This window comes from Scyliorhinus torazame, chromosome 16 (assembly GCF_047496885.1).
Source record: "Scyliorhinus torazame isolate Kashiwa2021f chromosome 16, sScyTor2.1, whole genome shotgun sequence".
Classification (NCBI taxonomy): domain Eukaryota; kingdom Metazoa; phylum Chordata; class Chondrichthyes; order Carcharhiniformes; family Scyliorhinidae; genus Scyliorhinus; species Scyliorhinus torazame.
This window is the reverse complement of record NC_092722.1, coordinates 39,330,254-39,358,143: the sequence shown is the minus strand read 5'-3', so window position 1 is coordinate 39,358,143 and position 27,890 is coordinate 39,330,254. Positions and strand designations below refer to the sequence as shown.

The 27,890-nt window shown below is 44.1% G+C and overlaps 1 protein-coding gene across 5 annotated transcripts in view; it reads left to right on the top strand.

The window, feature by feature from the left end:
* The window catches only part of ccdc30 (coiled-coil domain containing 30), a 198,045-nt gene extending 170,616 nt beyond the window's left edge, over positions 1-27,429 (top strand). For 4 of the 5 annotated variants that reach the window (XM_072478351.1, XM_072478353.1, XM_072478354.1 and 1 more), the window contains 3 exons: positions 6,906-7,008; positions 9,018-9,133; positions 18,063-27,429. In XM_072478351.1, coding sequence (XP_072334452.1) covers positions 6,906-7,008; positions 9,018-9,133; positions 18,063-18,267 — 424 coding nt within the window. In that variant the 3' untranslated portion in view covers positions 18,268-27,429. Of the gene's footprint in view, positions 1-6,905; positions 7,009-9,017; positions 9,148-18,062 lie in introns of all 5 variants that reach the window. The other variant, XM_072478352.1, reaches the window with a different exon arrangement.
* The last annotated feature ends 461 nt before the right edge of the window (positions 27,430-27,890 follow it).

Below are 27,890 nucleotides of genomic sequence, written 5' to 3'. Positions count from 1 at the left end.
GGTCCTCCCGAGATTCCTCTTTGTGTTTCAGTGCCTCCCGGTGGTGATCACGAAGGCTTTTTTTAAAAGGTTTGAAAAGAGCATCATGGATTTTGTCTTGGCCGGGAAGACCCCGAGAGTGAGGAAGGGATTCTTACAGCGTAGCAGGGATAGGGGGGGGCTGGCACTACCGAGCCTAAGTGAGTATTATTGGGCCGCTAATATTTCAATGGTGAGTAAGTGGATGTGAGAGGAGGAGGGAGTGGCGTGGAAGAGATTAGAGAGGGCGTCCTGTAGGGGGACTAGCCTACAGGCTATGGTGACAGCCCCATTGCCGTTCTCACCGAGGAACTACACCACAAGCCCGGTGGTGGTGGCTACACTGAAGATTTGGGGACAGTGGAGACGGCATAGGGGAAAGACTGGAGCCTTGGGGGGGTCCCCGATAAGAAACAACCATAGGTTTGCCCCGGGGGGAATGGATGGGGGATATGGAATGTGGCAAAGAGCAGGAATAACGCAACTGAAAGATCTATTTGTGGATGGGAAGTTCGCGAGTCTGGGAGCGCTGACCGAGAAATATGGGTTGCCCCAAGGGAATGCATTCAGGTATATGCAATTGAGGGCTTTTGCGAGGCAACAGGTGAGGGAATTCCCGCAGCTCCCGACACAAGAGGTGCAGGACAGAGTGATCTCAAAGACATGGGTGGGGGATGGTAAGGTGTCAGATATATATAGGGAAATGAGGGACGAAGGGGAGACTATGGTAGATGAACTAAAAGGGAAATGGGAAGAAGAGCTGGGGGAGGAGATCGAGGAGGGGCTGTGGGCAGATGCCCTAAGCAGGGTAAACTCGTCGTCCTTGTGTGCCAGGCTAAGCCTGATTCAGTTTAAGGTATTACACAGGGCACATATGACTGGAGCACGGCTCAGTAAATTTTTTGGGGTGGAGGATAGGTGTGCGAGGTGCTCGAGAAGCCCAGCGAATCATACCCATATGTTTTGGTCATGCCCGGCACTACGGGGGTTTTGGATGGGGGTGACAAAGGTGCTTTCAAAAGTAGTGGGGGTCCGGGTCGAACCAAGCTGGGGGTTGGCTATATTTGGGGTTGCACAAGAGCCGGGAGTGCAGGAGGCGAGAGAGGCCGATGTTTTGGCCTTTGCGTCCCTAGTAGCCCGGCGCAGGATATTGCTAATGTGGAAAGAAGCCAAGCCCCCGGGGGTGGAGACCTGGATAAATGACATGGCGGGGTTTATAAAGCTAGAGCGGATTAAGTTCGTCCTAAGGGGGTCGGCTCAAGGGTTCACCAGGCGGTGGCAACCGTTCGTCGAATACCTCGCAGAAAGATAGATGGAATGGAAAAAAGAAGGCAGCAGCAGCAGCCCAGAATCGGGGGTGGGGGGGGGTGGTGGGGGGGGGGGAGGAGGAGGAGGAACCAGAAGGACTCTCAGGGTTGTTAATATATACTGTATAATATGTATAGGTCGTTGCGACAGATAATTATATATTGGACTGTTAAATTATATTTTTGGAGAGCGTTACTTGTGACAAGGCAGTTGCCAATTAGGGCTAGTTTTCATTTTTGTTATTTATTATTTATTCATTTTTTTGTTTATAAAATAGGTCATTGTTATTTGTGCTGTTATAATATTGTGTAAAGGATGCACAATGTACTGTGTTGGTTGACCAAAAATTTTCAATAAAATATTTATTAAAAAAAAAGAAGATCCCAAGTTCAAACCTTGGTCTGTGTTTAACTACCTGGTGTCAACCTGATGGGGCAGAAAGGCACAAGACCTCAGTGCCCCTTTGCTGGGACTGGGGGGAAAATTGGATACATTTCTGTTTTCAATTGCTATCAGGTAATTTTCTAAACGTTCTTTCGCTTGTTGAGAAGCTATGCTCAAGGTCCATAATGCAAGACAGCACCAAAGTCTGAAAGTGATTGGATAAATCATGAAGTAGTGATTAACAATACCAAATTTAGATGTTAAAAAACTGGATTGGTGGAGTTCAGTAGTCTTTGGAAAATAATGATTTTTGTTAATGGGCAGTGTGATATCTTACTTTCAACAACCTTGGCATGTAGGGAGAAAAACAGCAGGCTGGATTCTCCATCAGTGGGATCCTCCTTTTGGCCGACAGCGTACTCACGCCCGCGGATTTACCGAGGGTGCCCACAGTGGGGAACTCCATTGACCGGCTGCCTCATTACAGCCTTGGTTCAAACATGGACAAAAGAACTGAACTCCAGAGGTAAGATGGATGTGACTGCCCTTGACATCAAGGCAGTATTTGACCAAGTATGGCGTCAAGGTGCCTATGAAAACTGGAGTCACTGAAAATCGGGGGATAAACCTCTGCTGTTTGGAGTCATACATAACACAAAGGATGATTGTTGTAGTTGTTGGAGATCAATCATCATAGTTCCAGGATATTACTACGTGAGTTCCTCGGGGTAGCATCCTAGGCCCAAACAACTTCAGCAATGACCTTCCTTCCATCAGCAGGTCAGAAGTGGGGATGTTCGCTGATGATTGCACAATGTTCAGCACTATTTGCGACGAGTCAGACACTGAAGCAGTCCATGTCCCAATGCAGCAAGACCTGGACAATATCCAGACTTGGACTGACGAGTGGCAAGTCATATTCGCACCACAGAAGTGCTAGGCAGTGACCATATCCAAGAAAAAAAACTAATCATCGCCCCTTGACATTCATATATCCTGCCATGAATAACTCAACTCCTGATTCCCCAAAGCCTGTCCACCATTTACAAGGCACAAGTCAGAGTGTGATGGAATATCTCCACTTGCCTCGATGTGTGCAGTTCCAACAACACCCAAGGAGCTCAACACCATCCAGGACAAAGCAACCCGCTTGATTAGCACCCCTTATACCTACATTCACTCCCTCCACCTTCGACGAATAGTAGCAGTAATGTGTACCATCGACAAGATGCACTGCAGGAACTCACCATGGCTCCTTAGACAGCATCTTTCAAATCCAAAATCACTACCATCTAGAAGGACAAGGGCAGCAGATACATGGAAACACTACCACCTGCAAGTTCTTTAAACCACTCACCATCATGACTTGGAAATATATCGCCATTCTTCCTGGGATCAGAATCCTGGAATTCCCTTCCTAACAGCACTGAGGATGTGTCTACACGATATGGACTGCAATGGTTCAAGAAGGCAGCTCACCACCACTGTCTGGTAAAATGTGATGGGCAATAAATGCCCACATCCCATAAATTAATAAAAAATTAATTACAATTTCAGGGCATATATGAGAAAGAAGTCCAGGGCTGGACTAGAGGCTGCTTACTGCAATTCGAAAATACTTCAAAGATGTATAACGGTGAAATGCAGCATGATAAAAAAGATGGAGCAAATATTAAGAGTTCTTGAAGTATTAAAATGTAAATGGATGGGAATAAAATTAAGCACTCAATATCCGCTCTCCATATATCTGAGTAGTTAAATATCCTGTGTCTTCCTGACCAATTTGATCGCTGGTCTGTGCCAAGTTAGCTGATTCAAGCCACAATATCAGCAGGTACAATTATCCACTGAATGGTTTGGCTGGAAAAGGCATAAACGCAGCAAGGGTTCCTGCTTCTCATCACTATCCAGTAAACGCTGCTTGAAAGTTGGGGATGTGTGAACATGATGCGAGGAGCCAGTTGGTGTTAGCTGTGATGTTTGCTAGGCTGCCAAAACTCAGAACCCAGACTTGTACACAGGGACTGGTTACTTGGCTAAAGTGCGGGGTCAGATGTACCTCAGCATGAAATAACACCATGGGGGGTTGAAAGGGAAAGATACCGAGTTTGAATAATAGCTGGAGACAGTGTTGCTTGAGATGAATGTACTTTTGTACCAATTTGCTACAAGACAAACTCCTACTGAAGCCAATCCGCTTTATTGTTGCATGATACATTTGATTCTTTCCTTCAAATAGTTCCCACCTCCATTCACAGACCTGTGATTATTCTAGTGTACTACAGCTCAAAGTGCCCTCTTTTAAAGCGGCACCATGTTGAGATGTACACTGTTGGATGCTTCGTCCCACTGCAGGTGGGCATGATTCAAAAATGTCACATTCTTCTTCTGATTTCTCTGAAACAGTCTGGGATATCATTCAGTTTTGGTTCATCTTCTTCCTAAGGATCAGACAGGATCAGTTGGGCCAAGTGGCCCTTCCTTACTTTAAATCCTATTCTTCACAGCCACTTGGGGGAAGTTTTATCATCAAATATATTTTCATCCAACCCAAAGATGTGCAGGTTAGGTGGATTGGCCACGCTAAATTACACCTTAATTGGAAAAAAATAATTGGGTACTCTAAATTAAATATATATATATTTTTTCATCATCAAATATATTTTAATTTAGCAAATTGTTAATTATTTTGAACAATTTTATATTATGTGTAAATGCCTGAGGCTCACAGCTCTTTCAGGAAGACACAATGACCAAAATTTAATGGGGTCTCGCCCACGGTCTGGAGAGCAGATGAAAGCCCCTTGCCATGTCTTTTAGGGAAGCTATAGCTGCATTAAGTGCCAATTGGACATTTAACAGAGCAATGGTGAAACTTCCCCGAGATCAGGGACTCGAAGGGTGAAGGTTCTGCCCGCGAAGAGCTGCTGGCCACTCGGAGACTGGTAGCTCTTTGTTGTTCGGCAGCATCACAAGGGAGGCAGTGGCTGCTGCCGGTATTGCAGCTACCCGAGATCCAGGGTCCGGAAGGGAACAAGGCAATGGAGGAGAGTCAGAAGGAGTGGCCGTTGAGGCAGAATGGGAGGTCTGCAGCAAGAGCAGTTGTCTCCTTGGGCAACTCCTCATCCCGATACCAGGTCCTTCAATCAGGCATTAAGTGCCTATGAATGAGGGAAGCTCCAGCAGTCCACGAACAACTCCAACTCCAATGCAGAGGCCCTGATGCGGGCATCAATTTTCCATTTAAGTGCCTCAATTGGCAACAGGGCAGGAAGTCTTAATCTGAGCAGAGGCAGCAAGGTGACAGGGATACACTCTTGCACAATTGAGTGCCGGTTTCCCCAACCCCCACAACCAAACTCACCCCAGCAGGGTGGGCATGAGGAGGCATTGAATTCCATTGATCCACACAGTGTAATGAGATTGTCGTAGTTTATAGCAGCAGTGATTGAGCAGTTTGCTGTCTGATTACCTCTGTATTCTGTTGAGTTTCTGTTGGAACAAACAGCACCATGACACCTTTTTAAAATTCTTTCATGGGGTGTGGGTGTCGCTTGCAAGCCCAGTGTTTATTGCCCATTCAACATTTGTTACCCATTCATGATTGCCCATAAACCAAGTAGCTTGCTTGGCCATTTCAGAGGGCAGTTAGTCATATTGCAGTGGGTCTGGAGTTGCAAGTAGGCCAGACCAGGTAAGGCAGACTTGCTTCGCTAAAGGGCATGAAGGAACTGGATGGGTTTTTACAACAATTGATTCATGTTAACCATCACAGATGATGTTTACATCATTGATATTAGCTTTCGATTCCAGAATCAATTAACCGAATTTAAATTCCACCAGCTGCCATAGTGGGACTTGAACCACTGTCCCCAGAGCAGTAGCTTGGCCCCCTGGATTCCTAGTTCATTGCCACTGTCTCCCACTTCTATGCCTTTGTATTGGATAATGAAAGGAAATGTGATGATTTCAGTATTTAAAAGTGAAAGGGTACCAGTGTAATGGTTACTGTACTGGACGGTGTGAACCTGGATCGGTGCTTGCTGCAGAAACAACCACATCCTAACTGCTATTTGTATATTGGGTCAGACAGCTATGGGTAGAAATGTAAGTTATCATTTAAGAGTAACTGGCCCTTCATCAGGCCAGCATAGTCAGGTTGGAGAAGCCCCTTTTAGCCATAATGAAGGTACCACTAAAAATTCTAGCATAAGTTCCAAACTAGAAAGTAGATTAACTGAGAGGTAAAAGGGTTTCTTCACATTTGTACCATCTGAATTTTTAATTCTCTCGTACAAAATGTAATGTATGAGCTGAGAGGACAGTTTGATGGCGCAGTGGTTAGCATTGCTGCCGCATGGCGCCAAGGGCCCAGGTTCAATCCCGACCCCGGGTCATTGTCCTTGTGGAGTTTGCACATTCTCCCCGTGTGTGCGTGGGTTTCACCCCCCACAACCCAAAGATGTGCAGATGGATTGGTCACGCTAAATTGCCCCTTAATTGGAATTTAAAAAAAAATGTTTTTAGAACTGTATGAGCTGAGAAGACAAGGTATCACCTTGACTCCAGTCAATGCTGCACATATTGATATTGCAGAGTACAATGGCAGTAGGGGAGGGTTTATGTCTTTGCTGTGCTGCGATCAATTGTTTTAAATTGGGAGGGTAGTAGAGTAGGTATGGGGTTTCAAACCTGTGCAGATCGTGGCTCCCATGGTGGATCTTCATATAGTGGGATTCTAGTGATCAGAAAGGTTCCATATCTAATCTCAGTCTGTGCTACATTCACTGATTTCAACCAAGGTGGTTGTTGAGGTGCTGCAACTGGCCTCAGGGCCTGCAGGGCAATAAGGGCATTGGCTGGATCTCTTGCGCCTGATCGTAGTACACTGATCGCACCAGGAAAAAAACTCATCCATGTGATCATTGGGTGAAGTTGACATTGGTATGAGATATGGTGCTGTTTACGATTAAATAGGCTGCTAATGTTCACCATTAAGGCTTACACATGAAGAATGGCCAATTACAATTGCGTCATTTGGAGCTGTACCTCAACAAGGAGTCTTTGCCTTTTGAAAGAGGTGGCGGTGAAGGGAGAAACTGGTGACAAAAGGTAGGGGGAGAAAATACAGTTCAGAATGTATGTACTGCCAATGGTGACCAATATTGATTGTCTTCCTTTCAATCACTTTTTAGGATTAACTACCTAGAAGAGGAGAATAAACAGCTTCAAGACGAGACAGTGAAGTTGAGTGACCGGCTTGGCTCATTGGAGCGCTCTCTGAAAATAATTAAGACGGTACATGGTACAAGATGAGTTGGTTGGTGTTCCACGCACTATACAACCATTTTTTTTTTTTAGTTTTCCTTTCCCATTCTAACGAGGCATGAGTGCTGCATCGCATGAAGGTTGGCACTTAGGCTAGGTTTTATCAGCCTTCCAGTGCCAGTGAAACTGTCGCCCGGTAAGATTCAGCACCTTGAGGGAGGGAAGAACCCACAATTTTTCACGTGTATGTCTAGAAAATGAATGTTGGTCGAGTGACTTCAACCACAAGTGGCACAGCGGCCACACCCTTCTTGTCTCTGTCTCTTCACAAGCGACCATCTGAGCTCATAGAAAATGGCGGATCAACTATTTTTAACCTAAAGAGTGGCGCTTATTGACAAGCTAAGCTGCTACACAAATACCTTTGAGAATCTGTATTTAACCATAGAATTCAAACCCAAAATCATTAGCACTGCCACATTACTCTAATAAAACCACAGTTGGACATTCAATAGCCAGAAAAGTGTCCGTGACATGTTATACAATACATGACATAAAACAGAATATCCAGTAATTGACTGGGAACATTACAGCTGAATATCTGCTAGTAATATGGTTTAACCCGTGTGTTACCTTAAGTGTCACCCATTCTAATTGAAATACAGTAAGTAAAGTACTTTAATTGAAATACAATGTAAGTAGTGATGCCTTGGATGGAACTGTTAATGCCATTCATGCTGTGTATGGGCCCAGAAACTGTAGTTGTCCCCAATGTTGATAATAAGTAATAAATAAACGATGGGCAACTGAATCTTGATACAATGTCACTTCAACTATGAAAACTATCCAGCATTATTCGTGTATTTGAGAGAATTGCTTGCATTGACCAGATAAGGACAAAGATTGGTAAAGCATATCGGCTAAGACTAATTCCACCCCTGCCACTCTACCCCTTATGTATACCTGCAGATTGAGCCCTTCAGCCTTCAAAAGAAATTTTAGTAACATACTTAAAAGGGTAGAGAAAGTAAATCAAGATCAATATTTTTAAGATACATCAGATGGTTCCGAATGATAGGAAAAGTTCCCAAGCCCCCTACCTGCCACTTCATGCTGATCTATTCAGTCCACCCAAGGTATGACTCCCGTCAAGAAGGCTGATCTGTAAAAACCCTCCCAAAAGGGCAGCACGGTGGCGCAGTAGTTAGCACTGCTGCCTCATGGCGCTGAGGACCCTGGTTCGATCCCGGCCCAGGGTCACTGTCCATGTAGAGCTTGCACATTCTCCCCGTGTGCGCATGGGTCTCACCCACACAACCCAAAGGTGTGCAGGATAGGTGGATTGGCCACGCTAAATTGTCATTTAATTGGAAAAAAAAGAATTGGGTGCTCTAAATTTATAAAACAAAACCCTCCGAAGCAAAACTTCAAAGCAAATTTCACCTAGACAAATGAATGGGAATCATTGGACATGACAAACAAGTACCTGGTCTCAAACCTAACCCAACAACTGCCTGGTTTTAACCTTCCAAGGAAAGAGTGATCCACCCTTGAAGGGTTCAGGACCGGCCATGGCGCCTGCTTGGTCAGCCTTCACAGATAGGCATTAGTACCAGCCTCCTATGTGCCTATGGGAGAGAGCAAACTATGCACCACATCATAGAAGAATGTCCAATCCACAGACTCAGCGGAGGCCTATCCGCATTCAACAGAGAAGGACCATAAGAAACTGCTTGGCTTGAGGACTTTGCATTTGCTAAATAAATAAAATGGTTCTGAAGGACAAATGTAAAACAAATGTGAAGATTTGTTTTCATTTACGTAGAGAGTGATTAACAACTCAAATGGGGTTACCAAAAGGGGAAACTAGGCAAATGGATTAATTTAAGAAACAGCTTGATGCTGTACTGGAGAGATGGTAGGGTCTGCATTGTGAACCAAACGGTTCCCTTCACCTTCACTTATCATGTATACACTGTGCTACCTTCACTGTTATGGTCTTGATGTTCATGTTTTGTGTGTCTGTATCTTTCTACTAGGATCCTTCCAAGTCACAGCATCATGAGAATTTGTCCGTGTCCTTTCCCCAGGAAACTTGCAAGTTTCAGTTCAATGACACTGCTGTAAAGAATGGCAACTTCCTATCTTCAACACGGTATTGTAATTACTGTAAATGAAAATTATTTATTTCTGTCCCTTCCCGGTAATTCAGTTGATAAAACCAGTGCACAAATGAGCTTCATAGGCCTGTGTATGATGTCTGGTCGCCTATACACCAAGTTAGCTGATTTTGGCTGAGGGGCTGGAGGGATGCTACAATGGCCTCAGCCACTCTGGGATAGGGAAGGGGGAAGGTAGCCAGGATTCCCAGTCCTAATCAGTATCTAATGTCCTGAGCTGGGTCATATATGCATGTGAGGATGGAAGCTGAAGACAAGATTGGCCTTGATTGTGATAGCCACCATGGTGAAATCCTTATTAACACTCATTTCCTAAGGTTACCCATCAAAGCTGTCGACGTAGGTGAGATACTAGATAATATTGCAATGTTGAGCAGTATTTAAAATGGTGTGATGAACTAAAACGGCTGTTTGGCCAGTAGATTCCCACCCAGTTCCTCTTTGTAAATCTAGACAGTGAGCTGGTTATTCCACTAAACACTGCACCACCAGATTCTTCTTTTGTGATCCCCATTGGTTATGTGCACTTTCTAGTAGGGAATCACTGAATAACATTCATGAACTGAAGCATAGGTTACTTTTCCCCTCACACTAAAGTCCATAGTTTCTCAATTGTTTCCAAACTGACATCAGCTAATCGAGTGTAGACGGGGTATCAAACCTGGCACTTTCCTGACTAATAATACCTCAGCAAAATTGGAAGATTTTACTTTGAGTAATGAGCATTGAGGAAAAAACCAATAGGTGTGAACTAGACTATAGTGTCATCCATTTCACAATTGGAATTGGAAGCTGTTCAAATAGTGAGGAAAGCAACTGAGCCATTTGTAAGAAGGCACGCCTGCCATTGCCCCAAAGAGTTCTGTGCGTAGATGAGTCTCAAATGATCATGGAAATGCAAGGTTTAACCGCTGGCTCTGGCTTTGCTGAGTTAAGGACACTCTTTCCCCTTCTATCCCTCCACCTTGAGTTTTACACCGAGGTCTCCTCCATTCTTTCCTCCCACAGCCTCTGTACTGGGCTGCTCCTCCTCCTCAGTGATTTCATTCTCAATCTCAGTTCACTTTGCGCGCTCTCATCTGATTTCATTGAGCTCCTGTTTTTCCTAAACGCCTTACATAATCTTCTACCCATGTTCATGCTCACCATTGCCCACACCCTTGCCATCTAATATGGTCCACTTTCATAGTATTAATCATGTCGTATGAGAAACGGTTGAGGACTCTAGGTCTGTACTCATTGGAGTTTACAAGGATGAGGGAGGATCTTATTGAAACTTACAGGATACTACGAGGCTTGGATAGAGTGGACGTGGAGAGGATGTTTCTACTTGTAGGAAAACCTAGAACCAGAGGACACCATCTTAGACTAAAGGGACGATCCTTTACAACAGAGATGAGGAGGAATTTCTTCAGCCAGAGGGTGGTGAATCTGTGAAACTCTTTACTGCAGAAGGCTGTGGAAGCCAAATCACTGAGTGTCTTGAAGACAGAGATAGATAGGTTCTTGATTAATAAGGGGATGAGGGGTTATGGGGAGAAGGCAGGAGAATGGGGATTAGAAAAATATCAACCATCATTGAATGGTAGAGCAGACTCGATGGGGCGAGTGGCCTAATTCTGTCCCTATGTCTTATGGTCTTATAAGGCCATCCATGACCGTTTCCTTATATTCCTCATCATCCACAGCCCCAGCCATGAGGTTAGTTTCCATAGATGTGCTGGCACTCAGCTCCACTACCTATCTCAACTTCTCCAGTGTTTCTAATTCCGGAGTACTTCACAGAATCATTGAACTGTTATAGTGTAGAAGGAGGTCATTCGGCCATCATGTCGGCACTTGCTCGTCAACTGAATATTATGACTTAGTGCCATTCTCCTGCATTTTTCTCGTAGTGCTACACATTATCGGGCGGGATTTACCGGCTGTTCAAGGCAGCAGGAAATTCCGGTCCCACGCTGCGCAGGCAGTCAGTGCAGTAATCCCCTGTGGTTGTCCCCCTCTCAAACAGGTATACCCCTTTGGATACTGTCTGGGGGGATAGCTTATCAGGGGAAAACAGCAGCAGCCAGAGCAGTGGCACCATGGCTGGCTCTGATGTTCAGAAGGGAGGGTCAAAGCACAGAAGAGCAATAATCATAGGGGACTCTATAGTCAGGGGCATAGATAGGCGCTTCTGTGGATGTGAAAGAGACTCCAGGATGGTATGTTGCCTCCCTGGTGCCAGGGTCCAGGATATCTCCGAACGGGTAGAGGGAATCCTGAAGGGGGAGGGCAAACAGGCAGAGGTCGTTGTACATATTGGTACTAACGACATAGGCAGGAAGGGGCATGAGGTCCTGCAGCAGGAGATCAGGGAGCTAGGCAGAAAGTTAAAAGACAGGACCTCTGGAGTTGTAATCTCGGGATTACTCCCTGTGCCATGTGCCAGTGAGGCTAGAAATAGGAAGATAGAGCAGCTAAACACGTGACTAAACAGCTGGTGTAGGAGGGAGGGTTTCCGTTATCTGGACCACTGGGAGCTCTTCCGGGGCAGGTGTGACCTGTATAAGAAGGACGGGTTGCATCTAAACTAGAGAGGCATAAATATCCTGATCACGAGGTTTGCTAGTGTCACAAGGGAGGGTTCTAACTAGTATGGCAGGGGGGTGAGCACCGGAGCAATAGGTCAGAAGGTGAAAGCATTGAGGGAGAACTATGGAATAGGGCAGTATGGCTGTGAGGGAGATGTTGCTGAACACAGCGGGTCTGGTGGCCTGAAGTGCATATGTTTTAATGCAAAAAGTCTGACGGGTAAGGCAGATGAATTTAAGAGCTTGGATTAGTACTTGGAACTATGATGTTGTTGCCATTACAGAGACCTGGTTGAGGGCAGGACAGGATTGGAAGCTAAACGTTCCAGGATTTAGATGTTTCAGGCTGGATAGAGGGGGATGTAAAAGGAGTGGCGGAGTTGCGCTACTGATTAGGTAGAATATCACAGCTTTACTACGGGAGGACACCTCCGAGGGCAGTGAGGCTATATGGGTAGAGATCAGGAATAAGAAGGGTGCAGTCACAATGTTGGGGGTTTACTACAGGCCTCCCAACAGCCAGTGGGAGATAAGGGAGCAGATAGGTAGACAGATTTTAGAAAAGAGTAAAAACAACAGGATTGTTGTGATGGGAGACTTCAACTTCCCCAATATTGACTGGGACTCACTTAGTGCTAGGGGCTTAGACGGGATAGAGTTTGTAAGGAGCATCCAGGAGGGCTTCTTAAAACAATATGTAGACAGTCCAACTAGGGATGGGGCTGTACTGGACCTGGTATTGGGGAATGAGCCCGGCCAGGTGGTAGAAGTTTCAGTAGGGGAGCATTTCGGGAACAGTGACCACAATTCAGTAAGTTTTAAAGTGCTGGTGGACAAGGATAAGAGTGGTCCTAGAGTGAATGTGCTAAATTGGGGGAAGGCTAATGATAACAATATTAGGCGGGAACTGAAGAACTTAGATTGGGGGCGGATGTTTGAGGGTAAATCAACATCTGACATGTGGTAGGCTTTCAAGTGTCAGTTGAAAGGAATTCAGGACCGGCATGTTCCTGTGAGGAAGAAGGATAAATACGGCAAATTTCGGGAACCTTGGATAACAAGAGATATTGTAGGCCTCGTCAAAAAGAAAAAGGAGGCATTTGTCAGGGCTAGAAGGCTGGACGCAGACTAAGCCTGTGTGGAATATAAGGAAAGTAGGAAGGAACTTAAGCAAGGAGTCAGGAGGGCTAGAAGGGGTCACGAAAAGTCATTGGCAAATAGGGTTAAGGAAAATCCCAAGGCTTTTTACACGTACATAAAAAGCAAGAGGGTAGCCAGGGAAAGGGTTGGCCCATTGAAGGATAGGCAAGGGAATCTATGTGTGGAGCCAGAGGAAATGGGCGAGGTACTAAATGAATACTTTACATCAGTATTCACCAAAGAGAAGGAATTGGTGGATGTTGAGTCTGGAGAAGAGTGTGTAGATAGCCTGGGTCACATTGAGATCCAAAAAGACAAGGTGTTGGGCATCTTGAAAAATATTACGGTAGATAAGTCCCCAGGGCCTGATGGGATCTACCCCAGCATACTGAAGGAGGCTAGAGAGGAAATTGCTGAGGCCTTGTCAGAAATCTTTGGATCCTCACTGTCTTCAGGTGATGTCCCGGAGGACTGGAGAATAGCCAAAGGGTAGCAAGGATGACTTCCGGTGACGGCGGGCGGGAGGCAGCCGCACAATGGAGGGCTCCCGTTCGGGAACGGCATTTTCGGGGCTTTAAGCCCGGTCCCAGGGTCCACGGAGGCGGCAAAAGCAGGGAGAAGGCACAGTGAAGAAAAATGTCGAGGGTGAGCAAAAAATACGGCCATAAAAAAAAAGTTGAAGGTCTGTCAGGGAGTGGAAAGGTCACCGTGGGGTCACCAAGGAAAATGGAGGCTGGCGCACCAGGGAAGGCTGCATTGCTTACGGCTGAAGAAATAACTCAGCTGATGGCTGCGGAATTCGATAGGCAGTTTACAAAATACATGGAGACAATGAGGAAGGAGATGAGGGAGGTTTTGAGTGTGCTGGTGGAAGAGGCGATTTCCCCGGTGACGACGGCGGTGGCGAACGCAGTGGCGGAGGTGCGGGAGCAAGGGGAGGCGCTGAAGGAAGTGGAGGAGACATTATTGCAGCACGGTGATCAACTTACCTCGATGGGAAGGAGATGCGGAAGGTGATGGAGATTAACAAGGATCTGCGAGGAAAAAAGGAAGACCTGGAAAACAGATCCAGGCAACAGAATTTGAGGATTGTGCGGCTGCCCGAAGGAGTTGAAGGGCCGAGGCCGACTGAGTATTTTGCCACGATGCTGGCGAATCCATTGGGGGAAGGGGAGGATCCCTCCCGATATGAACTGGATCGGGCTCATCGGCCGTGGAGGCCTGTACCAAAGGCGAGTGAGCCGCCAAGTGTATTGACTCTGTGCCTCCGTAGGTACAGTGTGAAGGAGAAGGTCCTGTGCTGGGCTAAGCAGAAGTGGTTGGTGCAGTGGGCTGGAGCTGGTATACGTGTATACCAGGACTTTACGGTGGAGCTGGCGAGGAGGCGGGCTGCCTTCAACCGGGTGAAGAGGGCATTGTACATTAGCAAGGTGCAGTGCAGCATTGTATATCCAGCAACGCTGACGGTGACTTACAAGCTCAAGGACTTTTATTTTGGAACGGCGGAAGCAGCGGAGGAGTTTGCGAAGGCAGAAGGACTGTGGCAGAACTGAAAAATTGAGAAATGGCCATGTGCCGATGTAACCTCATGACTGTATTTTCTTCTTTTTTGTTTCACTGCGCGCGGGTGTAGGGGCTAAAGGAGCCAATGTTGTATATATTTGAACAAGGGAAGTGATGGGACTTTCACTCGAAATGAGGGCTCTTTGGGGTGTAGGTGGATATGCGGGGTTTGTGTGCTAAAAGGGGATTTCTGGGCTTTCCTAGGGCCGGGGAAAGGGACCCGGGCGGGGGCCTCCACGCTGGCCGGTTTAAGCCACCCAGTGAACGGGAGTGAGGTGGGGGAGGGGCTGCGGCCATCGGAGCCTGGCAGAACAGGGTCCGAGTGGTCTAGCCGGGGTGGAATGTTGGGGGGAAGGAACCGAGGTTGGGGGGAGGAGTTTTACAAGAGGCAGTGGACGGGAGGAGTTCGAGGGGGGGGGGGGGGGCGCGGTGTTTACAACTCCTGGGTATCATGTACGGTACTCTTTCAGAGGTTGGATGGCGTTGAGAGTGGGGTGGGAGGGGGGTCCTATAGGTTAATGGTGACCATGGGCGGTCCCAGACTCCTTTTTCTTTTTCTCCTTTGATTTTTGTTGCCACCGTGGGAGGGTTTGTTTTATTGGATGCATATATTGACATGTGGGCCGTTGTTTGGGGCGGTGGGAGGATGGGATCATTGTTGTTGTTAAGGGGATTGATTTTGTATTTGTTACCGTTTACTGTCTGTGGGTGGGGTGTAAATTTTGAAGGAAAATTTGAAAATGGAGAATAAAAACATTTTTATTTAAAAAAAAAAAAAGAAGGGTAGCAAGGATAATCCAGGGAACTACAGGCCAGTGAGCCTTACGTCAGTGGTAGGGAAATTACTGGAGAGAATTCTTCGAGACAGGATCTGCTCCCATTTGGAAGCAAATGGACGTATTAGTGAGAGGCAGCATGGTTTTGTGAAGGGGAGGTCGTGTCTCACTAACTTGATAGAGTTTTTCGAAGAGGTCATAAAGATGATTGATGCAGGTAGGGCAGTGGATGTTGTCTATATGGACTTCAGTAATACCTTTGACAAGGTCCCTCATGGTAGACTGGTACAAAAGGTGAAGTCACACGGGATCGGGTTGAGCTGGCAAGGTGGATACAGAACTGGCTTGGTCATAGAAGGCAGAGAGTAGCAATGGAAGGGTGCTTTTCTAATTGGAGGGCTGTGACTAGTGGTGTTCCACAGAGATCAGTGCTGGGGACCTTTGCTGTTCGTAGTACATATAAATGATTTGGAGGAAAATGTAACTGGTCTGATTAGTAAGTTTGCAGACAACACAAAGGTTGGTGGAATTGCGGATAGCGATGAGGACTGTCAGAGGATACAGCAGGATTTAGATCGTTTGGAGACTAGGGCGGAGAGATGGCAGATGGAGTTTAATCCGGACAAATGTGAGGTAATGCATTTTGGAAGGTCTAATGCAGGTAGGGAATATACAGTGAATGGTAGAACCCTCAAGAGTATTGAAAGTCAGAGAGATCTAGGTGTACAGGTGCACAGGTCACTGAAAGGGGCAACACAGGTGGAGAAGGTAGTCAAGAAGGCATACGGCATGCTTGCCTTCATTGGCCGGGGCATTGAGTATGAGAATTGGCAAGTCATGTTGCAGCTGTAAAGAACCTTAGTTAGGCCACACTTGGAGTATAGTGTTCAATTCTGGTCGCCACACTACCAGAAGGATGTGGTGGCTTTAGAGAGGGTGCAGTAGAGATTTACCAGGATGTTGCCTGGTATGGAGGGCATTAGCTATGAGGAACGGTTGAATAAACTCTGTTTGTTCTCACTGGAACGACAGAGGTTGAGGGGCGACTTGATAGAGGTCTACAAAATTATGAGGGGCATAGACAGAGTGGATAATCAGAGGCTTTTCCCCAGGGTAGAGGGGTCAATTACTAGGGGGCATAGGTTTAAGGTGCGAGGGGCAAGGTATAGAGTAGATGCACGTGGCAAGTTTTTTTACACAGAGGGTAGTGGGTGCCTGAAACTCGCTGCCGAAGGAGGTGGTGGAAGCAGGGACGATAGTGACATTTAAGGGGCATCTTGACAAATACATGAATAGGATGGGAATAGAGGGATACAGACCCAGGAAGTGTAGAAGATTGTAGTTTCGTCGGGCAGCATGGTCGCCACGGGCTTGGAGGGCCGAAGGGCCTGTTCCTGTGCTGTACTTTTCTTTGTTCTTTGGCACTCTGGTTTCCCAGCAACGAGGGAGGCTATCACCGGAAAATCCCGTTTACAGCGGCAGGGTCGGTAGTTCCCGCTGGTGGGCTGCCTCCACCACCAACAAAAAACATGCGGCAGGGTGTTCAGTGCATCCCACTCATCACCTAATGCCCTCTTGAGTGCTTCGATTCATCATGCCTCCACCACACTTCTTGGCAGTGTTTTCTGTACCCATCTTGGATGAGTTGCAGTTTTCTCCATATAAGCATTTAAAACATTAAAATTGTTGTCTCTGTACCCAATACTCTGTACTCTTTCCACTGTCTCATTTTGAGCCAGCCTCTTCACTACCTCAGCCCCAAACTCTTGTAACAAAGAGACTTCCATCTCCATTATAGTTCCCATCTCCACCACTGCCTTAGGCCTTTCTGTTGCTGAAAAAGTCATCCAGATTTTTGTCGTCGCCAGACTCAACTATTCCAATTCTCCCATTTTGTGCTTGCTCACTAAATTTCAGCACTTCTAAAGCTCCACTGCCTGTATTCCATACTGTACCAAATGCCATTCACCAATCACTCATGACTGTAATGACCTACATTGGTTTCTGATCTCCCAAAGCCTCTAATTTAAAATTTTCATTCCTCCATTGTCACAGTTCTTTCTATGTCTGTAACCTCCTTCCCCTACAACTCCTTCGAGAACTCTGCATTCCTCTGACTCTGGTCTCTTGTGCCCCTCGACCTTTGATCCATTATTGAATTGCTGCGCAGTGTTCGGGACTTATGCATTGAAATTCCTTCCATAAATCCCTCTGCATTTTTACAATCTCTCTATCAGTTAGCAATGGCTCAATTGGCAGTCATCTGAGTCGTCATGTTCCAGATTCACTCCAGGGCCTGAGCACAAAAATCAAGGCCTACGTTTCAGGGCAGTACCCGAGGGAGTGCTGCATTGTCGGTGGTGGTGTCTTTCAGATGAAATGTTAAAACGAGCCCTCATCTGCCTGCTTGGGTGGATAAAAAGATCCAACGGCATTATTTTGAAGACTAGCAGAGGAGTTATCATTCCCGGTGACCTGGACAATATCCCTGAATCAACATCACCGATATCTGGTCATTCTCACATTGCTTCGTGTGGAGCTATCTGTGCACAAATTAGCTGCCACAATACAGCACTTTAAAAGCACTTCATTGGTTGTAAAGTGCTGGTCATGAAAAGTGCAGTTTAGCGGCAAGTCTTTCTTTTTCCTTAAGATTGTCTTCAAACTCTATTTAGTTGATCAGACATTTAGTCAACTGTCCTAATGTGTCCTTCTTTGCCTCAACATCCATTTGTGTCTGATTAGATCTCTGTGAAGCACCCAAGAACATTTTTCTACAGTAAAGGTTCTGTATCAATGCAAGAAAGAGATACTATTTTTGTTGTAGTTACCTGATTCTTCTTCTCTTCCAGTGATTCACCATCACCAGCTAGTAGTACTAATTTCGGTTCTATGGAAAGCAATCGACGCAGCAAAGGAGCGGAGTGTTCCAGTGTCACAAAGTCTACATTTCCAACCCGGTCGCATCATTCAGATGTGGGCTGCTTAAACCTGATGAGCTCCCCAGGGTGCAGGGACTTGGATGATGGCCGAAGTCTAGGCAGTGATGAGGTGTGATCAGGCCAAGGCGGAGACAGCGATAGAACGGAGTACAATTTTAAGTGGATCCTGATTGTTCAACCCAAGCAAATTTGACAACTGTCTGACCCACTTTCTATCTGGAGTTAAAGTAATGCTCGCAATGGGGCCAGGGACATACTGACTCAACACAAAGCAAGCTGTTGTCTTTGTCACGTTGCCCAACATGAATATTAACACATCTTTCTCTGGTAGATTGGTTGAAATACCTGAATTAATACTGGTCCGGCTATTGCACTTACAAGCACACAAATCGAGTTGTACCAGAATTACAAAGGTTAAGTGTGCAGGTTGAATGTATAAAATCTCTATGGTTCTAAAATCCACAGAACCCTGCCAGTGTTAAAATGAGCTTTGGTGCTACTGTCCTATTTGTACAATGAGAACGGAGAATTCATCTGTATGAGTAATTAGTTTGTCCGCAGTGTAGTCTATTTCTGAGCTTTATCTTAGAGCTTCGAAGCTATACTATATTGCAGTAAATTTACACAGTTTGAGAAAACCATAAGGAATTATGGCAATAGCATTAGGCAGTAGAACTGGTAACTGGGTTGTAAAGCAAAGTGTTTTGACTACTTTCTGAATCTGATGCCTTCTCGCACTGTGTTTTCCCAAAACGAGTTTCACTTAATTGAGATTCTGAATTTTTAAAAATAAATTTAAAGTACCCAATTCTTTTTTTCCAGATAACAGGCAATTTAGCATGGCCAATCCACCATCCCTGCACATCTTTGGGTTGTGGGGGCGAGATCCACTTAGACACAGGGAGAATGTGTAAACTCCACACGGACCGTGACCTGGGGCTAGGATCTAGATTCTGAATTGTAACTTGAGCACAATGCCGCATACGTCTGCCAGGCACCTCTCTTAGGCCTCATGGGCAAAGGCTCCTGATGTGATGTAGGGCCACCTGGATGAAAAGGTGTCAGGTTCAGTCTCGATTGTGTTAATTTATTTCAGAAAGAGCAGTATTTGAGGGGTTATGATTGTCTTCCACATGACCAGACTAGAGAGGGGCACAAATGGGCCAGCATACCTACTTCTGATTGCAATATGTGATCATCAATGATGATGCTCTTCACAGTCAAATAGTCTGACACTAACTATATAACTGCAGTGAAAAATGACTGCTTGGACACTGTGTCCGCACCCAAACAAAAGTCTGTACCTTCAAAAGAGATGGGGTGGGCGTGGAGAAGAATAGAGGAAAACTAATTGTAGTCCCAGAATCATTCTTCTTTCTGACCCCTTAAAGCTTGTCTGGTACTTTCTAACTTAAATCCCAATTGCAGACATTTGAAAGTGAAAATGGAAAGCTTGGCATGCAAAAATGCAGCCCGCAAACCGCCCAATTACTCACATTTTCCCCTGCATTCACTTAGCCTTTGCTGCATTGCCAGTTAAAGCGCAATCACTGCTGCTGAGGTTACTTAGATAGCTGCTGCATTAACCAATATGCTAGGTTTGCACCACAGGTTTGTGGCTTCCTCCTCAGAGTCAGTTCCCAATTTAGGCTTTGCCACTGAGTGAAGGGAGCAAAATAATGGGAGTGCAGATTTGACACTCCCCAAAAAGTCGTAAGGGAATGTCTGAGGCGAGCTTCACCCCCGTCAGCTCAATCATATGCCTCCTAACTGCTGGAGAGAGAGACAAGAGCAAGATTGTTAGAGGCCCAAATACAGGTGACCTCCAAGGGACCAGTGTTTGGGAGAACCCTAAAAGAGAGGGAGTAAGATATTAAAATAAATGGTCAACTCTGTTACTTTAATAGATTGAAAAATAATCTGGGTATTAATACAACTCTGCAACAGCTAAAAACAGGTGTGACATTATCACTGAACAGCATCATTTCACATTTTTGTCTTGGCAGGAGGTAATTTTGTATGATTATACTATAAAGCTTAGGGAAGAATCTTATTCAGCTAGTCAAGGTGCATAGATATACTAAACACTAATAACATTTAACATAATTTATAAAGTTCATAAAGGGGCACAAACTTGTTCAGAAGAAGGAAGATGAATCCTTTGGAGAGCGAGGTGGGTACACGGACCAGGGGCATAGTGGAGGTAGAGAATAATGTCTAATTCAAGATATAATTCAATAAATATTTGACAGAAATATGTTGTGTGGAACATACCTGGAATTGGTGGGTTGTCTTCTGAGGAAAGGTTGGACAGGCTAGGCTTGTATATGCTGGAATTCAGAAGAGTAAGAGGCAACTTCATTAAAACAAGATCCTGAGGGGTATTGACAGGGTGGACTTGGAGAGGATGTTGCCTCCTGTGGGAGAATCTAAAACTAGGGATCACTGTTGAAAAATAAGGGGTTGCCCATTTAAGATGAGGAGGAATGTTGTCTCTCAGAATCCTGAGTCTTTGGAGCTCTCTTCCTCAAAAACTGGAGAAGCAGAGCCTTTGAATATTTTTGAGAAAAAGATGGATAGATTCTTGGTAAGCAAGGGGTGAAAGGGTATTGGGGGTCAGTGGGAATGTGGGGTAGGATTTTAAGAGTGGCGAGTAATCGGCGTTCTCCATCCCAAGAGTCAGCATTTTATGCGCAACCGCCAACTCTCAAATTTGCACTGCCATTTGAGCGTTGATTGACAATGGGTGGGACTTTCATCTGCCCTTGGGAGGAAGTCTTGCCCATAAGAGCTGTTAGCCAATCAGATTGGCTAGCAGCTCTTGAACCCGACCAGGCACAGGGCTGCAGTGGCCAGAAGTGGTACTGCAGTACTCTGCCTGGAACAAAGTACTGGGACCAATGGAAAGGTAAATCCCAGTGGTTTAAATCCCAGACTAGACTGGACAGTAATCTCATCTTGAAAAATGTTGCTGAACAATTGATAGTGATGTAAGAATAAAATTCATTCTAATTTTGATGGAATCCTCTAATTAGTTTCCCCTTTCCCCCAATAATTCCCTTCATTCCTTGATGCTGCGTGAAGTGCTGCTTGCTGCCAAGATAAAGGGTGACTTCTTTCCTCCGAGAATTCTGCCAAAGTGATGGTATGCTCCCATCAGGGGAGAAATTGCAGCTCCTGAGGCTAAAATTGTTTCAATTTCTTTATAACTTAATTCTGGCCTTGGATGACTTTGTGGAATTCGCACATTCTCCCCGTGTCTGCGTGGGTGCTCCAGTTTCCTCCCACAGCGCAAAGATGTGCAGGTTAGGTGGATTGACCATGCTGAATTTCCCCTTCATGTTCAGGGATGTGTCGATTAGGTTGATGGGGTGGGGGAGTGGGTCTAGGTGGGCTGCTCTTTCAGAGGGCCGGTGCAGACCTGATGAATCGAATGGCCTCCCGCACTGTAGGGATTCTATGATTCGATAAGGAACTGCACATGGTGATCAGACTGAGATTGGGACTCAAGACTATCACCAAACCTTTGACCTACTGCTCCAAGGTATAGATCCCTGCTACACCACTGCATTAGACAATTCCCCTCTCTGCAAATGTGTTATTTTGATGTTTGCGAAGCTTTGTCAGGGAAATTGTTAAGGATTTGGGCAGTAATTTCACCCAAAAGCGAGCTGAGACAAACAGATTCACATGACCTGTCAGAGTTCACTGCTCTGATGGCATTAAATTCTGGGCTTTCCGGCATAACTAAACACTGAATCTGGGAGGGGGAAGTGTTTCAAAATTTGAACGGGTAAATAATGAAAGGTTACTTCTACTGAGCAGAGAGGAATTAACAAAGCACCAGTGACTCAGGAATAATTGTCTAAGCAAAAATGGGGAAGGTAGACAATATTTTCACATGATATTTAAAGTGATTACTGAAATCAAATCAGTCAAGACCTTTTAAGAAAGAGTTAGATAAACACTGGATGAAAGAGATTTAAACAGGATGAAAAGGAGAAGGGAGATTGTGTTCGAGTAGATTCACTGACAGATGCTAAATGGCTTTCTATGCTAAATGTTCTCAGATTTTATGTAGTTACGTTTACCATGTGTTCTTGTGTCAACTTTATACAGAAGCATTTTTATATGTGGTTGAGATTAGATTTCTGTTCTGATTTTCCATCTAGAATCATGAACTCGGGTACTCCAAGTAGATGAAAGCAGTACTTTTTCAGCCCAGTCTTGAAATTAAGATTATAGGATATTAATGTGTAAACATTCAGCCCAAACATCTATTTTTTGAGGGATTAAGGTGTTTAGAATTTAATTTTAAATGTTATAAAGTTATTAAATGATGCTGAAGAATGCAACACACAAGCATATCACAGTTAATATGGTGCAGTTTTGGTTAATGTTAATTTCACAGCCCAGGTTCTCTGATCTCTTAATGTGCACAGTTCAGGTCAGTGATATGGATTTTTAAAAAACAAATACAGTGACCTTTTTGAGCCTGGCACATACAAGTGCTGTGTCAATTAGTTGGCCTACTGATGCCTTTTAAAAAGCAGTGAATATGCCAATGACTGGCAATTTTGTGTGTTTGAGAAATAGGCAAGTCACTGCAGCACTGTAAATGACCAGTTAAATGATCTGAACCAAAAACCAAAGGGTGCCATAGCTCGGAGCCACTCTAAACTATTGAAACTTTATTCGGCAAAACGGCCTTCGCATCAACAGGCAGCAACTTTGCAGAATTGTAACATTAACCAGCATCCAAAGTGAGTTGATAGATTGTGTAATTGTGAAAGCTTTGTATTAAGTGTAGGTTTACAACTAGTTTGCATTGAAGAGTAATGAGATCATATATCTCTAATGTGCAACACCAGGAATTGGAAGAGGAGCGTCAACAGTCTTTGCTTTGTGACTTTGGGAGCTTTGTACAATGCAACTGATGCCCTTCTCCCCTTTCATTTTGATGGGTTAATAATTAAGTTAGTTTTTTTTTTAAATGTGTCATTGTTTGTTCAGAATTAACATGGTTAATTCACATGTTCGTAGCTGCTACTTGCTTTAACTGGTCTGTTCTAATGTTGCTATAGTTTTTACCACAGTTAAGCAAACAATTAGAAAAGAAAGGGTGTTAATCTATAGAGCACCTGAACAGATCCCTTGGAAGGCCCGAGAGCACTTTCCAGCAACTTTTAACAGGCACTTGCTATTGTAATGCCACTGTGTGTGGCAGCCGTTTTACACACGTGGTTCAAAAAACAGCAATGAGATAAATGAATCTCTTGTGTACCCATCTGAACCCCTTGTGTGCCCATCTCAACAAGAGAGAAGGATCTTAGTTTCATAAGGACAACACCTCCAACAATGCAGCACTCCTCCAATGCTGCGCTACAGTGTCAATCTAGGTCACATGTGGAAGTCCTGGAGTGGGGCTTGAACCTACCACCTGACTGAAAGGTGTGAATCCTATCAAATGAACCAAACGGACATTTCCGAATAAGATCAGTATTTGTCAATAGGTTGGGTACAGACATGGCAGTAGTGTTAAGAGCCATTTGAAATGAATTTTGAATATTGCAACCCAAGTGCATTGATTAACAGAAGAGCATAATTACTGAGTTGTGATTAATTTACATGTATTATTAAATAAGATCTTGAACTTATTGAAAATACAAATCTGTTGGCAAGAAAACAAAAACAGTGTGTAAAGAATATAATATGTATGTTTGCTACAGATTTGGAGGGGGGTCGGGGAAATAATTATCCTATATGCTAAGATTAGTGAAATGAGTACTGAGAGTAAAGCAGTTTCTGCTGCTTTGGGCTTTCACTAGTCTCTGAGTGGAACATGGAATGGGTTTACCTCCTCTTGTTGCTGTTTGAAGCCACCAGTGCCAAATATTACTTCTAGAACTGCAGATGTGAGGCTGTATTAAATGCAGAGCATGTTTCTACATATATAGAACAAGTTGTTGGTGCTTAGGAAACATGGATTACACTAATTCACCAGTTACCAAGTCTGAGCCCTCAGACTTGAGACTGGCCTTGATGTCACTGTTTGATTATGTTACTGTGCATGCTTCCTATGTTACCATACATACAACTATGGAACTTCATTATCTTTCATACCTCATGTAATTCCCATAAATAGGATGTGGTGGTTGTATATTTTATCAATCTATGTGACCTTGTCAAGTTTTTTTAAAATGAATGTATCCTTATTTATAAGAACACTATGGAATTATGGTGATTTATGATGTAGTTAACATTACAACTGCTGAAGTCGTTGAGCTGTTACTCAGTCTACAATTCTAAATTATTCAGAAAGGGGCAGCTAAGCGAAACAAGTTGCTTTGTAACTCAACAAATTAAGTTAAATACAGAGGCTCAGGTTTGTGTGCGAGTCGTTGTGTATTACATGCTAATAATGTAGGAGTCCGGATCCATTCTCAAAAGATCACAACTCGGAATACTTATCCTTCAGAGTATTAGATGGAGTTTCTGTAATGTTGAAAATTTTCAGGTGGTGTGTAGCCCGCACCAGTTGCAAGCTGTGCTCTGGCATTCAACTCATCACAGGATATGGTTGGTACTGTAACTAGCAAGATTACACTGTACTGTGAACACCAAGAAAACCATGTTTTATATTAGATGTGTTTTTCAGATTAGTTGCCAAATTGTGGATGTTCCCTATTTGCAATGGATTGTGTTTGTGATGTTAATGGCTGAGTCACACAGTAGCCCTTCACACCCTATCCTTTTCTATTCCCTTTCAACCTTATTGATGCCTTGAACTTTAAGCCTTGCTCCTTCCCTAAATTATATAGTTCTAGAAACAAGGCATAATTCAGTGCAATGTAGGGATAATATAACTACCAATTTTTAAGGTATTAAACACCTGAACATTACCCAATAAGGGATTTAGTTTATAAAAGTGAGATTAATGTTTTCCTTCACAACCATCCACACTATTGAATGTAAGACTGCAAGGTCTGTATTAACCTGTCCGAAAGAGATCAAAATTTCTGAATACAGAATGTTATTGACGTGTGTCTTTTCCATTTTGATCCTTTTAACTCATGCTGCCTCAGTGAGGCATGCATGTAACACAATAAAAAAAACACTAAAGCTGATGCCTGCAGTTTCTGTCCAAACCAAGCTTTTGGAACAGGCAAACAGCACATTTCAGGCACTTTTAGGAAATTGGAGAGCGAGTTATTCCAGATGTAGCTAAGAACAATGGACCAGGTTGTGGCCGAGGAAAAAGCTGGAAGAGGCTGCATTGCCCGCAGTGACTTGAAACGGCACATGGAATAAGATAATTGTAATAACAAAGACATTGGATGACGTTCACAATAACCTCACTACAGATTGTCTAAAAAATGAAACTGCTGAGTCCATTGAGGCCTGCATGGGGGAAATGGTCACCCCACTGTTTATTTTGCTGGATAACTATTGAGTGTAGCTTCAATGCATGACGAAAAGTAACCAAGTTAAAAACTAGACATGGGTAGAGTGCTGTTTTGAAAGGCTGGTGCAGACTCAATGGGCCGAATGGCCTGCTGCTGTACTGTCGGGATTCTATGTTTCTAGACTGCAGGGTTTGCTTTTTACTGCTGATAAATATAGAAGCAGGAATGGAAGAGAATGCAGGAAATCTTTTAAAATTAAAATGTTCCAATTAGCAACATCACACTATTTGTATTTAAACATGAAAAGACCACAAAGGCATTCTATACTTTAAACAGAATATGAAGATAGTTTCATAAGAAAATCATAACTTCAAAACAAATCCGTGCCTACTGCTTTTTTCCCTTTGGCTCTGTGCTTTGTTCTCCGAGCTGCCCCTTTTAAATCCACCGGCTAATCCCCAAAATCCTTTATTCTGGGAAGGGGTCATGGGAAAACAGGATAGTGACCTGAATAAAATAATCACATGTTATTTTAAACAGAGTTGTCTATCAGATTTAGGTGTTCATTAAATGGTCCACATATGCCATCAACGTTTAATTTGTGTTTTTGGTTGTATATTATAATACTTTCGCTGTGTGTTTGTTCAGTCTTTTGCCCTGTGTGGCATTTATCATGTACTTCAGTGTACAGGCTGTAGAACCTCAAAATGTGGCACCCTGTCACTTTAATTTCATCCAAACTATGATTGGCAACTGACCAGTTTTGAGTTGGTGAATTTGAAAAATGTTAACCTGACTTTGAAAGTTTGACTTTTTAAACAGTGGTCCATTATTTTTCACATGCTTTTGTATCGCACAATACAAAGATATTGGTTATCAAGGATTTCAGTGAACTCTGATCATTTGCAAAGCTCGGCATTCCAGCCACATTATTCCTTTTCTGGCATCCTGACAAGAGGTTATTGTGTCTTATTCTAAAGTATGTTTCAATCTAACCCAAGGTGTCATTAACCCACTCTTTCGATTAAAATCTGATAGCCATCCATGAGGATGCAATCTCAAACTTGGGAACCTAACTACACCCACATTGGATGTTTGACAGCACAGCAGGGAAGCTGGCACCCTACATGTCCCAGCCACGGCCTTAGTGACTGAATGTGTCAAGTTTAATTTTTCTCACAGGAATTTTTTACGAATTGTAGTGAATTGAGATCCAAAAATTATACCCGTTATTCATGAAAACTGAAAGCCAGTGCCTCGTCAAATACACTGACAAATGGAATTATGCCACATATGTAGAAAGTTCTAATAGTTGGTGCAGAAACTGCACAATTCCCAAAGAGTTAAACGGTTTTGAAATGGGAAATACTAGCAGCCAGTCTTCCCCAGCTGAACTGGCTTATTCGATGTGTATGCAGGATATTTTGAGAGGTTTTAAGAAAGGCAATTAATGTGATGCAGTAATAGAAACACACAGCATTCTGGTCAGGAGTGGAAAGAGGATGTTGAACAAGTGAATACTTTAAATGGGGGCCCTTCACCAGAACCAATTCAAGAATGACGAAAAAAGGTTTCACTTAACACAGCATAAAGGACCTTCCCCCATTCCTGAAATACCTGCAGAAATTCGACACTAGTGACCAATTTGGGCCATTCGGCTAAAATATAAAATTACTTTGAAATAATGCACAAAACTTTGCTAAACTGTTTTGTCATCTAATCATGTGCCCAACAAGAATTTTCATTTTTGCTGTTATTCATCCTTGCAGTTTGTGTTTAATTATGTATGGTACACTACAGAATTTTAACAAACCAAATGTATTTTATATGCGGTGTATTTTTGAAATAAAGATATATAATTTTTTTCTAAATGCATAAGCCTGTTCATTTTTTGTAGTTCATTGTTGATTTACATTCTTCCCACCTACCAGCTATACTGGGCAATTCCAAGAACAATAATCTTTATTGTCACAAATAGGCTTACATTAACACCAACAAAGTTACCGTGAAAAGCCTCCAGTCGGCACGTTCCGGCGCCTGTTTGGGTACACGGAGGGAGAATTTAGAATGTCCAAATTACCTAACAGCACATCTTTCGGGACTTGTGGGAGGAACCCGGAGCACCTGGAGGAAACCCACGCAGGCACAGGGAGAACGTGTAGAAGCCGCACAGACAGTGACCCAAGCCGGGAATCGAACCTGGGACCCTGGTGCTGTGAAGCAACAGCGCTACCCCTACTGTGCTATCGTGCTGCCCATAATGTTCCTTGACTTTAAGCTCTGCTCAAAGTTTCATTACTAAAAGTTCCAAATCTTCAAGGAATCTGTTTCA